We start from the raw sequence: 12,492 nt of genomic DNA on the forward strand, positions 1-12,492 counted from the left end.
AACCCCAAGCGTCAATAATGATACAAACGTGATTAAATATCGTCTGCGCTGACGTCAGCAGGAGGCCCCGCCCCTCCGCCGCTGCTGACCTCGGCTAAGCCCATTTCGCGTGGCTCCTGGCTGGAAGCTGGGCCAATCGGGAAGGCCGCTGGGCGCGGGGGCGGAGCGAGCGTATCGCGGCGGGGGACGAGGAAAGGGGCGCGTCTAGGTGCGCGGCGGGGGAGGCGGCGCCCGGGCTGAGGCGGGCCGTTGGGTCGAGTGGGCGGGGTGCCGCGGCGGCTGCGCGCTGGCTGGTACGTCAGCGGCAGGATGGCTGTTGCTGCTGCGGTGCCCGGAGCAGCAGCACGAGCAGCCTCCGGTGGCGGCTTCGCGGCCCCAGCGGTGGCAGTGGGGCGGGTGGCAGCGGCGTAAGATGGCGGCGCTGCAGGAAGGGGGCAGGTATGGCGTGTCCTGCGGCAGAGTCACCCAGGACAACATCACGGTGCTGCATGTCAAGCTGACCGAGACCGCCTTTCGAGCGCTGGAGAGCTACCAGGGGAGCAAGGTGAGGGGCGCTCGGGATACCTTGTCGCTGCCCTGGCCCTCAAGCCCCGAAGGGGGCGACGGGGCGCCGCACTGGGCGGGTGGGGTAGCTGGACAGTGACCCATGGCGGATCACCCTACGAACGCCCAGAGGAATGAGGGGCGTGGAGGGGTCTGGACCGAGAAATGCACACGCTCAGGCTGAGACCGGGAGGCAGCGGATCTCGCCCCGCACCTGGCCGTGCTCTTGCGGGGAGCTGAGTAAGATCCTTTCGGTTCGGCTGAGGTGACCGATTCCCGTATACAAGTCTCATGTTTTCTCCTCCGCTCCCCTCCTTACACAGTCGCGCCATATGGTTAGTGCCTACTTATAGCCATACATTTAAAATAATAATAATAGTAATCCAAATTCTTGTTCCCCTCCTAATTTATTCCCTTCCGATCGCATAATAATAATAAAAAAGTTTTGTCGGGTTGAAAATGCCCTCTCCCCCCCCCCCCCCCGCCGCAGTTACCCTGTGCCTCACGCAGAGGGAGGAGGGTGGCGGTGGCTGAAGCCGATCATTTTAAAATGGCATTTACACAAGAAAGTCATTTTTCTCGGTGCCGGTGCCAGCTAGTTCCTCTGGAGCTGGCCGTGACCGGAGCAAGCCGTTCCCAGATGAGGCAGATTCTGCTGAGCTGTCATTTATTTATGGGCTTAGTTCTTCTCCCTGCTGATTTCTCTCTCCCTCCCTCCCCTGCGTTGTGTGGAGTAGAGAGAGGAGTGGATTGTGTGTGTGTTTTAGGCCCAACTTCTCAGGCTTTTGTTTTTCCTGAAAGTGTGAGGTGACTGAGTGACAATGGCAACTATGACAGATTTATTGCTCGTCTTTATAAAGTTGTCAGGAAAACGGTTTTTCACACACACACCGAACTTTATTCCCATATAGTCGCATCCCTTTCTTTTCTCTTCCCCCTTTCTCCATTCCAACCAGCTGCCCTGTGAGAAAGTGACCATAGCAGCTGTGCAGTTTTTCAACACATCAATTAAACACAATGTTAATTTTGAAAATTTTTAAATATCTGAGCTTTTTAAAAAAAAAATCTTGGAAGTATATTCGGATCATATATGAATGCTTTTGTTGCAGCGAGGTGTTGCCCCTAAAAGTGTAATACAGAGGGGAAAGTTTTAAAATCTTAGGGGAATAGGTCAGCAAAGATAAAATGTCTGGATCGGGCTTCTTTTCCAAAAGTAGGGGACAGGAGGATTGCTGGTCTTTTCAATTATCCATACTGTAGCTTTCCAGTGGAAACTTGAGCCTTCCCCTGTGTTTGTTCAGGGCAGTTAAAAGTGGCCGTGTGCTGTTCTGTGCCCCAGCAAGGAGGATTAAGCTCTAATTAGCTGGTGTCTTAACATGGAATTTCAAATTAAATGCTGCTTCTCTTTTTACCTAAGCTCCTTTTTGTTACTGTGGTGTGTTTCTGTGACTATTGAAAGAAATCTTGAGTGATTTGTTGTTTGAGTGCGGAGATCCCCGGAAGAAGAAAAGGTGCTGATCAAGCTTTCTTGTCTTTTTAAATATTGCATGTGTTTTATAGTGCCAACAGGCGTTTCTCCAAAAGGCTTCCCTTGAAACCGTTCTAGGAGCAATAGATAAGCCGGGAATATACTAAAATCAGACAGAATTTAAATAACAGGTTCTTGACAGACAGTAGACGCTCTTCTCAGAGTCTCAGTGTTGCTTTCCCTCTTCTATTCTGTATGCAGAAAGATGACTCAGACATAGTTTTCCCAGAATTGACCTCCAAATTGTGCCTTTTCCTATGACTAATGGTTGTTTTTCATAATAAGTGGGTGAATCTAAAATAGAGGAAAAACTAGTAAACCTTCAGTGAGCTTGCCTCTTCTGTCCTAGTATTCCTGGTCCAACTTTTTTCCCTCTGTCCCCTTAGCCATTCTGGGTTTTGTACTGCATAATTATGTAGTACATCAGCTCTTTTCCTTGTTAAACCTGAGTGGAAATCATTATTTCTGCCAAACGATCCTTAGAAGTCAACTTCGAATTGCAGCTTTCCATTGCATGTTGAAGAACTGAAAGTGCAGTTATTACTATGGGATGGCTACTATAAGTCTTGTTTTCTGGGATGGGACACTTTCAGAGTTTGTTGATTGCTGCTTTTAAACATAGATTATTCCTTGTGTCCACCCTTCTTCCACCTTTTTTATAATTAACGGGTTTGAAATCGAATCAAGCAGTGTGCAATTGGATATAAGTTTCCCCCCTCATACTCCTTTGCTTTTAAACATGACTTAATTTTCGAGCCATATTTAAATAAGAGAGTTGGTTTCTAAAAATTATTGACTGAATATTGCCAAGGGATTTTTGCTTTTGCTTTTTCATACTTCAGCTAGGTTAAATGAAATGAACTTATGCCAGTTCTTTAATGTTAACATTATGGCTTACCTACAATTTCAAAGCTCTTTTCTTCTCCTGACTTGAAACTGTAAATTCAGTTGATATTTAGAAGTTTAAAAATCTAATCATATGTCAGTAGTATTGCCTATTTTGTAGGCTTAAAAATGGCAGAGGCATTTGTTTAGGTTGAAAATGCTTGTATTTAAATTTCCATAAAGCCTTTAAAGTTTAAATAATGTAGATATCCTGCCTTATGATATAGGAAGGAACCTGCCTGGGAGTGTTGTGGGGTGGGGGGGCTGTTGTTAGACAAAATCTATTTCATATGAAATGTAAATTCTACATAAAACTATAGAATTAAACTTAAAATTAAGCATTATTCTGGAGTCTCTTATGTGAATGGAGTTTAGTATTTGTAATATGTTATCTAACCTGAAAGCAGTGGCACTGTTGCATGTTACAACATGACTACTTAAAGTTTGCGCTGACCTCAGCTAGACTGCTTTTGAAGGTAAATGGATCTCAGGAAGATAATTGTATTTGCATAATAAAACTAAAAATGATTGACTTAAAAACAAACAAACATTTAATTGCAAGGATGATTTAGAATTTAAAATGTCGCAAACTACACTACGGTTGCAATCCTGAGTGAAAATAATTAAGGTTATGCTGTAAAATATTTACTTCTAATTGAGATAATATCTTTCTTAACTAGATGAAAAACCTGAAATGCCCATTCTAGCTACTTCATTGTCTCATAAGACGATATTGCTATGTTCTTGTATGCAGAGTAAGTTCTGCAAGATGCAACATATTAAAAACTTGTGTGGGAAATTTGGATAGATACTTACATAATTATAAAGCAGCTATCAAAAGTGACAATGATGTGAGGAAATGTCAGTTTTGGCACTCTTAAATGATCATGTCTGTTTGGAAAATGTTGAATGTTTAAAATTCTGCATTCATAATCGGCATCAGTTTTTCCAAAGGCTATATTCCTAAATCAATAGCAAAGTATCTCCAATAGTTCAAGAATTGAAGACACAGGAGAAATTAATACCCATGATTAATTTCTCTATGTGTTAGGAATAAAAAAATTAGAATACCCTTCTGGCTAGACATGCATGAATAGCTTTCTTCAAAATAAATAAATGAAGAAAAGAGTTAAGAAATTATAAGCACAATAGAGTTTTACATAACATCATTGGCTGGTATAGTTGGAGGTTAAGTAGTTTTAGTACCTATGAGCTATAGTTAGAATATGGTATAGGGTATATTTACAGAGATTTGAGATGTTGACAGCAAGGATAACCTTCAGTATACTTAATCAGTTTTGTGTAAACAATTTAAGAAATGGTATCCTTCAAATGCTTATAATCTCATGCGAGTTCAAAGCATTTGCACTCACATAAGATCATTTATAGATTTATAGATACTTATTTATTTATTTTTATTACAGCACTTTTATCCCACACTTTAGCCAAAAGGGCTCTCAAGGCGGCTTACAAAAATATTTCTTAAGACAGTCCCTGCCCACAGGCTTACAATCTAAAAAAAATGACACAAAAGGGAAGGGGAGTGACTAAAAGTTTAGTCAAAACATTTTAACTAAGCTGAAATGCCACATGGGCAGTAAAACAGATTATGATACAAATTTATCTTGTACCTTTTATGTGGAACCATACTAGCAACCTGTCTGTTATTTGGCTTTAAGCTTTTCCTTCTCAAAATTATAGGAGAAATTGACTTTTTCTTTCATATGAATAGAAAATTCAGGATTGTTTGTGGGTAGGCCACTTCTGTGGACCAAATTGCTTCCTGCTTCTGATCTATGATCAGACCTTGTTTATCTGCTTCCAGGCCAGCACTGATACTATTCTAAATACAATCATTCTCTTGAAGGTTGGCCTCGCAACTAATACTGCAGGAATCTGTAGAGTGTCAAGGCCGGGTTTTGATATGCCCATAAATAACCAGCAGAAACTTGGGGGTCAGGGCAAGTGTTCATAGTTTTTCTTCAGTTTTCTGAACTAGTCTCTTTTACCTATTACTATAACATGTTCAGAAATGTAATACCTTAACACTGGTATCCTTCTTGGCCATCTTGTTGAGCTGATCCTGGGGGACATGGACTATGACTCCGGTTCTTCCTGTAGGTTTGGTTTCAAAAGGTGGTGCTGGGGGACTTCAGGTTCATCTTGTGGCCTTTGGCATATGCAGTGCACCAAAGTTCTTTTTTGTCCTCTGTGCTGTTTAAGATCTCTATGAAAACGCTGAAGAAGACATTCAGAGATTTGGACTACAGTGTCATCAGTGTGTGGATGATACTCAGCTGTACTGTCTTTTACATCTGTAAGCCACAGGAAGGCTTTGGAGCACTTGAACAAGTGTCTGGAGGCGATTTTGAGATTAATGTGAACAAGCTGATAATTCAGACAAGTTGGAGGTATTCTGGGTGAAGAAGTTGATCAGTCTGGATGAAGGTGTATGACCAGCCTTGGTTAGGATTGTACTTCCCCTGAAGGACGATGATGCATCTTGGGGTTTTTACTAGATTTGGCGGCACTATCTGTTGAGGTTCATGTGACATCTGTGGCTGTCAACCTATGTAGACAGATTGGACCTTGCCTCTGTTATGTCCAGACAACGCTACCGGTGCTCAATTTGAGGCTATCTTTGAACATGTTTGGAAAATTTAACTGGTGCAGAGCATGGTCACCAAGGTGTTGGTAGGGGCCAAGAGGTCAAAACATGTGACACTAATAAAATGATCGAGCTGTTCTTAAAGTGTTTTACTATTTATTTGAATCTGTCCTGTTTTATTGCTATTTGAGTGAACTAGCATATGTTTTTTAAAAGAACTTATGTTGCTATCTTATAATACCTGGATTTTCCTGCTTCTAATGTATTTTATGTTTCACAATTACTTAAGCCTTGTAAGGGCTCTGCCCCCAAAGCCGCTTTATAAAAAATAAAAGGCTGATGAGCTTCTAATTTTGATATCCAGTCATCCTGGTTCTAACATGAAATCTGGGCAACCTGATGCTGATATTCACACAGTCATGTAGATGCTTTGAGATCAGACAACTGGTGTGTTAGTACCTAAACCCCACATCTGATATTTCTTAACATTAATCCTTTTAAAGGCCGGAGTGGGCTGCAGCCAGAGGTTGCAGAGCACCCTCTTCCTTTTGGAAGTCCAAGGAAACAATGTACCACAAGGGTGGGGAATATGTTTGGGGTGGGGTGGGGTGACCAAAAGTCCCCCCCCCATGGCCATTTGTGGACCAGATGACGTCAGGGACTGTGACCACACCATTGATGTCAGGGGCACTGCATCCTGCCCACTTGGGGATTGGTGCGCTGTGCATGGGGTTTCCCCAGCTCGGAAAAGCTCACTGACAGTGAAGCTACTGAAATTGAGGCAGTGGGGTTGGTGCTGCTTCACCTGTGCTATGCCATCTCCAATGGGGATGGCACAGCATAAGCAAACCTGCCCTGCCCCAGATGGTGGCTGGAGTGCTTCAGCTGCCGACTCAGCTGAAGAATGCTTTGCTTGCACCATATACAACCCAATGAGGAAAAGTGCAGTACTGTTAAGCTGGGGACACTGCTGCTTCACCTATGCTGTGTGCCCCCGATGGAGGGAGGTGCAGTGAAGTTGATACTGCCCAGCCCTAGCTGGTGGCTGGAACACTCCAGCGACTGTCTCAGGTGAGGAATGCTTTGCCTGTGCTGCATCCATCCCAGTGGAGGAAAGCATAATGCTGGCTAAGCCAGGGATGCTTTGCTACGTCTCCCAAGCTGCATCCTCCCCAATGGGGGAAGACACAGCATAGGCAAAGCCTTCAACCCAGGCAGCTGCTCAGCTGGGGGATACCTTGCTCGTGCTGTTTCCTCCCCAGTGGGATGTGTGAAGCCACAATACAAGCAAAGCCATCCCAACCCAGGTGGCAACTGGCATGCTCATCCCAGCATTGGCCAAGCCCCAGCTACCTGCATCCTCTGTGATCAGAGATAACAGCAAGGATTCCTATAGGGGATGGGGCTTAGAGGCCAAGCCTTGCCCCTGGATAAATCCAAGGAGACGCCACGGCCCGGATGGAGAATTTCTGTGAGCCACGTTAGGCCACATGTTTATTGACACTTTCTAAGAACTTTACAAGGCTAGTGACAGACCGGACAGATCTTTGTGGAAGCCATGTTTATTTTTTAAAGTCCTATATGCTTGATAATCTTTTATCTTTAATAACATTTCCCCTTCATTTACCTAGAACAGATCGCAATTTTATTGACCTGTAACTTCCTGAATCCCTTTTTAAACATTTTCATTACATTGGCCATTCTCCAGTCCTCTGGTACAGAGGTTGATCTTAGAGGCATGTTAGATATTTTCATTGCGAGATCAGCCATTTCGCATTTGAGTTAAGAACTCTAGGATGGATACCATTTTGACCCAGTGATTTGTTAGCTTTCTATTTGTCATTAAGATTGGGAACTTCCATCTCTTGTCACCGCTATTTACCTCAGCTCTTCAGACTTCCTTCCTGAAAATATCAGTTCAGGAACTGAAGCTGTCATACGTATTCTACAATGAAGACAAATGAAAAGACTTAGTTCAGCTTCTCTGTCATCTCCTTATTCTTTATTAGTGCTCCTTTAACTGTGTTATCATCCAACAGTCCAGCTGCCTCCCTAGCTGGTTTTCTGCTTATGTAGTTAAATAATTCTTTATTGTTGGCCTTGATGTTATTAGTGATATGCTCCTCAAAATAGTTCTTTGCATCTATTATTGTCTGCTTGCATTTCCTTTCTGTAACTTTGTGTTTCTTTTTGTTCTCATTTGGGCAAGAAGTCCTTTTAAGTGAACAAACTTTGGACTCATCAGCTCAACTCCTCTGGGACAGCCACAAGGAGGACATTGGAAGCTTTTGCTTCCATTTTTGAGAAACTGCTGTTTAGTGTTATGTTCATGTGGTTTGTGTTAACTAGGGATGGGCAAATCAATATATTTCCAGTTCATGACATTTTCATATGTATTTAATCATAAATCCATTCCATAACATTTCTGTATCACTCTGCAAATTAAAATGCAACACACACCAACAATCATTCTTATTTTTGTTTGCAATTTTACCTAAAATCAGCATTTTTGTATGCAACTTTCCCTGATACTTGCATTTTGAATGCAATGTTTGAGCCAAGAATTTTATCGTGAAATTCAGAGAAGTACACCGTCCAAAGGGTGACTGTGTCCCAATACACATATTAGTCTGGGAAGCGCAAACTAAGATTGATTCTTTTAAAAAAGTTAACCACAAACAAAATACTTGCCCATTGCTATGGTTTACTGAAACAAGCCAATGTCAAGCCATGGTTTATGAAGTTACCTTGTTCAATAAACCTTAGTTAAAAGATTAACTACAGTTTAGGCTTCAGACATAACACTAAACAGAGGTTAATCAAAAAGCAAAGTTTCCAGTGTCATCTTGTGGATGTGCCAGCCCAGAGCACATGATTCTGAGGCTCGTACAATGCTGGATAATGGTTTAGCATTATACCTGAAATCTATGTCCATGTCACAGTAGTGCATCTTACTTTAGTTAATTTCTAGAATGTGCTATTTGTGTGTGGGAAAATTCAACTTGTAACCTATGAGTTGGAGAGGGAAGAAATGCAAGTATGTACATAGAACTTGCCTTTTTTAATGTGACTATTCTATAGTTGATTTTTGTAGTGAACTGAATCACAAAAGTAGAACCTAAAATACTTGCACATGGACTCAAAAAGGAATATCAGAGCTGATAAATTAGTTTCGTGTAGGTTGTGAACCGCCCAGAGAGCTCCAGCTATTGGGCGGTATAGAAATGTAATAAATAAATAAATAAATTGTCAAAATCAAATCCAGATACATGTTTCTTTGTATTTATTACATTATATTAAAATTTGAGGCAGTAGTAAAATCTATTTATGCAAAACATCTTGCACAGTGCTTGGGCTGTAGAATGTAGAAATGCTTTGGTTCAATACTTCTGCTTTTTTATGGCCTGAATCTGAGTTTTGCAACAGTGGAGGTGTGATTTACCTTGTACAAGGCACCAAATAAGATCTTTAACAATTAGTTAAGTGTCACTGTTTTGTGACTTTCAGCATTTAGTGCAAAGCATGTTTTAGTATCCTTACAATAAAGCCATTCATTTTATTGGATTTGGATAATTTCCAAGGATTTCATTCACAGTCCTAGGTTTTTCTTGTACCAAAATAAATTTAAATAGCAAACAGCTTCTTGTTTGTATATCTTAAATAAGTCTGCTAAAAACTAACAAACAATTTACTCCGTATTTTAAATGTTATTCATAGTCTGTATTTTCTTCTCTGAATTAGTGGTAAGGGGTATGTATGTGTCCAACGCCTACTCTAGTAGGGCCTCTTTAAGTTAAGAATAAATCAGGTAAAATTCTACTTCACTTTTTGTAGCATCTGATTCTTTTCCTGTTAAGCCAACTTAATTAATTCCATTTCTTATATGTGAGTTTCAGAAATCAGGCTCAATATGTATTAGATGTGTTGTTTTTAGGGTTTTTTTTAAACAATACTTAACCAACATACCTCTAGATGAGCAAAATATATTAAAGAATTGTTGAAGTAGTTCTGATTCTGATTTTTTAATGAAATCTTACTACTGTTGTTGTTTTAATTTAGAATCTGATTCTTTCTCGGCCTTCTATACAATTTCAAGGACTCCAAGGGGTGAGTATTTACCTTTTAAAAATAGCTATCTAGTTAGCAAAAGCAGGTGATGCCTTGCTTAATACCATTTATATTATTTTATGTAGTGAGCAGCCGTGTGTGTATACCATGCATTTCAATCCACTTTCTCCATTTTCACTCACTTGTTGAGATCAGTAAATAAATATATGAGGCAATATTTTCTCCATGCTGGTACTGCAGGTATAGTATGTCCGCCTTTAGCAAGGCTGCAAACTTTTAGTTTCGAGAGGGCTGTGAACATCTTGTTTATGTTGTTGCTGCTGTTTTACTGCCTTAGTAATTTTAACTGACTCTGAGTATAATTTTATTGATTATTTGTAAGCTGCTTTGAAAACCTTGGGACAGAACCACATTAGAAATCCTAAAATAAATGCACCCAAGTTTCTGGAGGTTTTGCATGGTCATTGTTTGTTCTTGTTTTGCTGAGAAATCCTATTTTGTGGAATCTGTTGATTTTCCCAGTGCCATCAGAGCTTGCACTGAACAGAAGTAATATATTTTAATATGAGATAACTATGCCCTTGATACTCATAAAGGCACTCTCAGACATCAACATTCGGCTATAGCAGGGATTGGCCAGAGGGTCCAACGAAGGCCAGTGTGGTACTTGGCAGAGAATAATCTTTCGATTAGGAAGCCTAAGACACTTCCTTAAACTATAGGAAAAAATGTAGTTCTCTTGCTTTGAAAATGAGCAAAAATTGTTTTGTGTTGCCAACCCCCAGCTTTTTTCTTTTCTGATATGTAGTGCCCCTATAAAATGACTTTCTAGGTAATTAAAGGCTAGCACTCACAGGTAAATTGCCATAAAACATAACATGTAGGCATGTTCAGAGAGAAAAGGTGAAGGTATGTATGTGTGTGTAATTTATATATGGAAAAAAGAAATTTGGCTTTCCCACTAATCTCTTCAATATAATGGATTCTCTTCAGCCTTTTTGGAAATCTAGAAAGATATACCTGGAAGAGAAGATGAATAGATGCATTCACTTAGTAGAATACAGAGGTATTGAATGTGATGCCAGTCATTGTTAGACTAAAAATGGGAGTCTTAAAACAAAAGCCAAAAAATGATGCTTTTGTAAGTGAGTTTGCTCTTAGTGATATTTATTGAACATAAGAGTTCAATTGTTTTTTAATGTATATTCCCAAGGCAAATGTGGGTCATGTCAGTCTTGGATGGAAAAAAAAAAACACTTGGGAACCTTGAGCTTTGTGGATGAAAGGCAACAAATAAAGGTGTTGCCTGAACTTATATGGTCAGTGTTTTTAGTATTCCAAACCACCACTATTGCTCTAAAATTTAGAGTCTGTTTGTCTGCTTTGGATTAAGATGGCTGGACTTCTCTAGTTAAATCATTAGATGAAGGAAATCTAAATTAAATATGAAGATAAGATGTGGGGAGGATTTAATGAGCAAGCTTGTTAAAGTTACTTCAGTGTAATATAAGTTCTAGCCTGAGATGTGACTTCTTCAGATCAAATGGCCTCCTCTGATCTCTGGAGCTGGCTGCTATGATTGGAATAATATGGGTTATAATTTAAAACCTACTACAGGGGGGTCAAGTGTTACAACACTAGCTGCTTTGTGTGGTTACTTATAATAGTAATGGACACTGAGAAATAAAGATAATATAGAATAGTTTTCCATATTGTAATCCCCAGAAGTTCTGCACAAAACCCTGTGAACTTTATGAATATACATTGCAAATAATAAATGAAGCAGCTGCCATCTGGCTTTTTTGTTAGCCACTTGTTCCAGCACATTTGGAAAGTATTTTCCTTCGTTGTTCCTGTCTATTTTTATTTTTGCAATGAGCCTGAAGTAGTGGGCATGTACTTTATGTCTCAATGCCTCCTAGTTACTGTTTAACCACAACTGCACATTGGTCAGTCATCTGAACTGAGCAGGCCACATTACCTATGTGTCTTCCTCAGAACTGACAGATTTACTGATAATCTGTTTACAAAGATGATGCCAACTGCTATTTTATTGCCTAATCATCAATGTTTTATTAGTTTAAAGACCAGTAAAGTTTGATCTACTGATAGTCTTAAATTTCAATGCCTTGCTTTTTGCAGATTCTCAAGTCAAATGACAATCATCTTGTTCTTGCTCAGTGACCTGTCAAGGACTGGATTGCCCTGTAGATACCCAAATATCAGAAGTCTTAAGCACTACTGTAATCTGAGATGTGTGAATTTTCCTATAATGTGCTGACTAGCAAACTATTTTAGTTTTGCTGTCACTTCAACCCCAGTCATCTAGTGTATTGTGCCTAGTAGAAAAGTAAGGGGTGATGCCTTTCTGTTTACAAAGGATGTACCTCTGAAAATTTCTTTACTGACCTGAAACTGTCTTATACTGTGTCAGACCATTGATCCATCTAGCTCCATTTTGTCAACATTGGCTGGCAGCAGCCCTCCAGGGTTTCACACAGGAGTTTTTCTAGCACTACCTGGAGATGTCATCAATTGAAACTGGGACCTTCTGCATGCAAAGCATGAGTTCTGCCTGGAGCTGTGGCTCTTCCCATTGAGGGGGGCTGCTGACACTCTGGAGAGGATTAGGGAGGGTTACAGGTGGCTGCAGGGGAAATGAGGGGATGGGAAACTTTCCTTACATGAACAAAGTCATTGAGATTAAAGCTGTGGATATTAAAAGGGGAAAGCACCAATAATGCTACCTCAACCCATTAACAGCTTAGTTCTGCCACATCTCCTAAAATCTCATCCTATTTTTTTTTTTAAAAACTCATCCTATTTTTTTTTTTTAAAAGTGATGCCCGGTTCTGGACTT

General features: G+C 40.5%; 1 protein-coding gene across 2 annotated transcripts in view; it reads left to right on the forward strand.

The window, feature by feature from the left end:
• Positions 1 to 290: 290 nt before the first annotated feature.
• ELL2 (elongation factor for RNA polymerase II 2) overlaps positions 291 to 12,492 on the forward strand; it is a 40,170-nt gene continuing 27,968 nt past the window's right edge. The window contains exons 1-2 of one of the 2 annotated variants that reach the window (XM_063129586.1): positions 291 to 544; positions 9,624 to 9,671. In XM_063129586.1, coding sequence (XP_062985656.1) covers positions 413 to 544; positions 9,624 to 9,671 — 180 coding nt within the window. In that variant the 5' untranslated portion in view covers positions 291 to 412. The remainder of the gene's footprint in view (positions 545 to 9,623; positions 9,672 to 12,492) is intronic. The other variant, XM_063129587.1, reaches the window with a different exon arrangement.

Source organism: Elgaria multicarinata, chromosome 6, assembly GCF_023053635.1.
Source record: "Elgaria multicarinata webbii isolate HBS135686 ecotype San Diego chromosome 6, rElgMul1.1.pri, whole genome shotgun sequence".
In the NCBI taxonomy this organism is placed as follows: domain Eukaryota; kingdom Metazoa; phylum Chordata; class Lepidosauria; order Squamata; family Anguidae; genus Elgaria; species Elgaria multicarinata.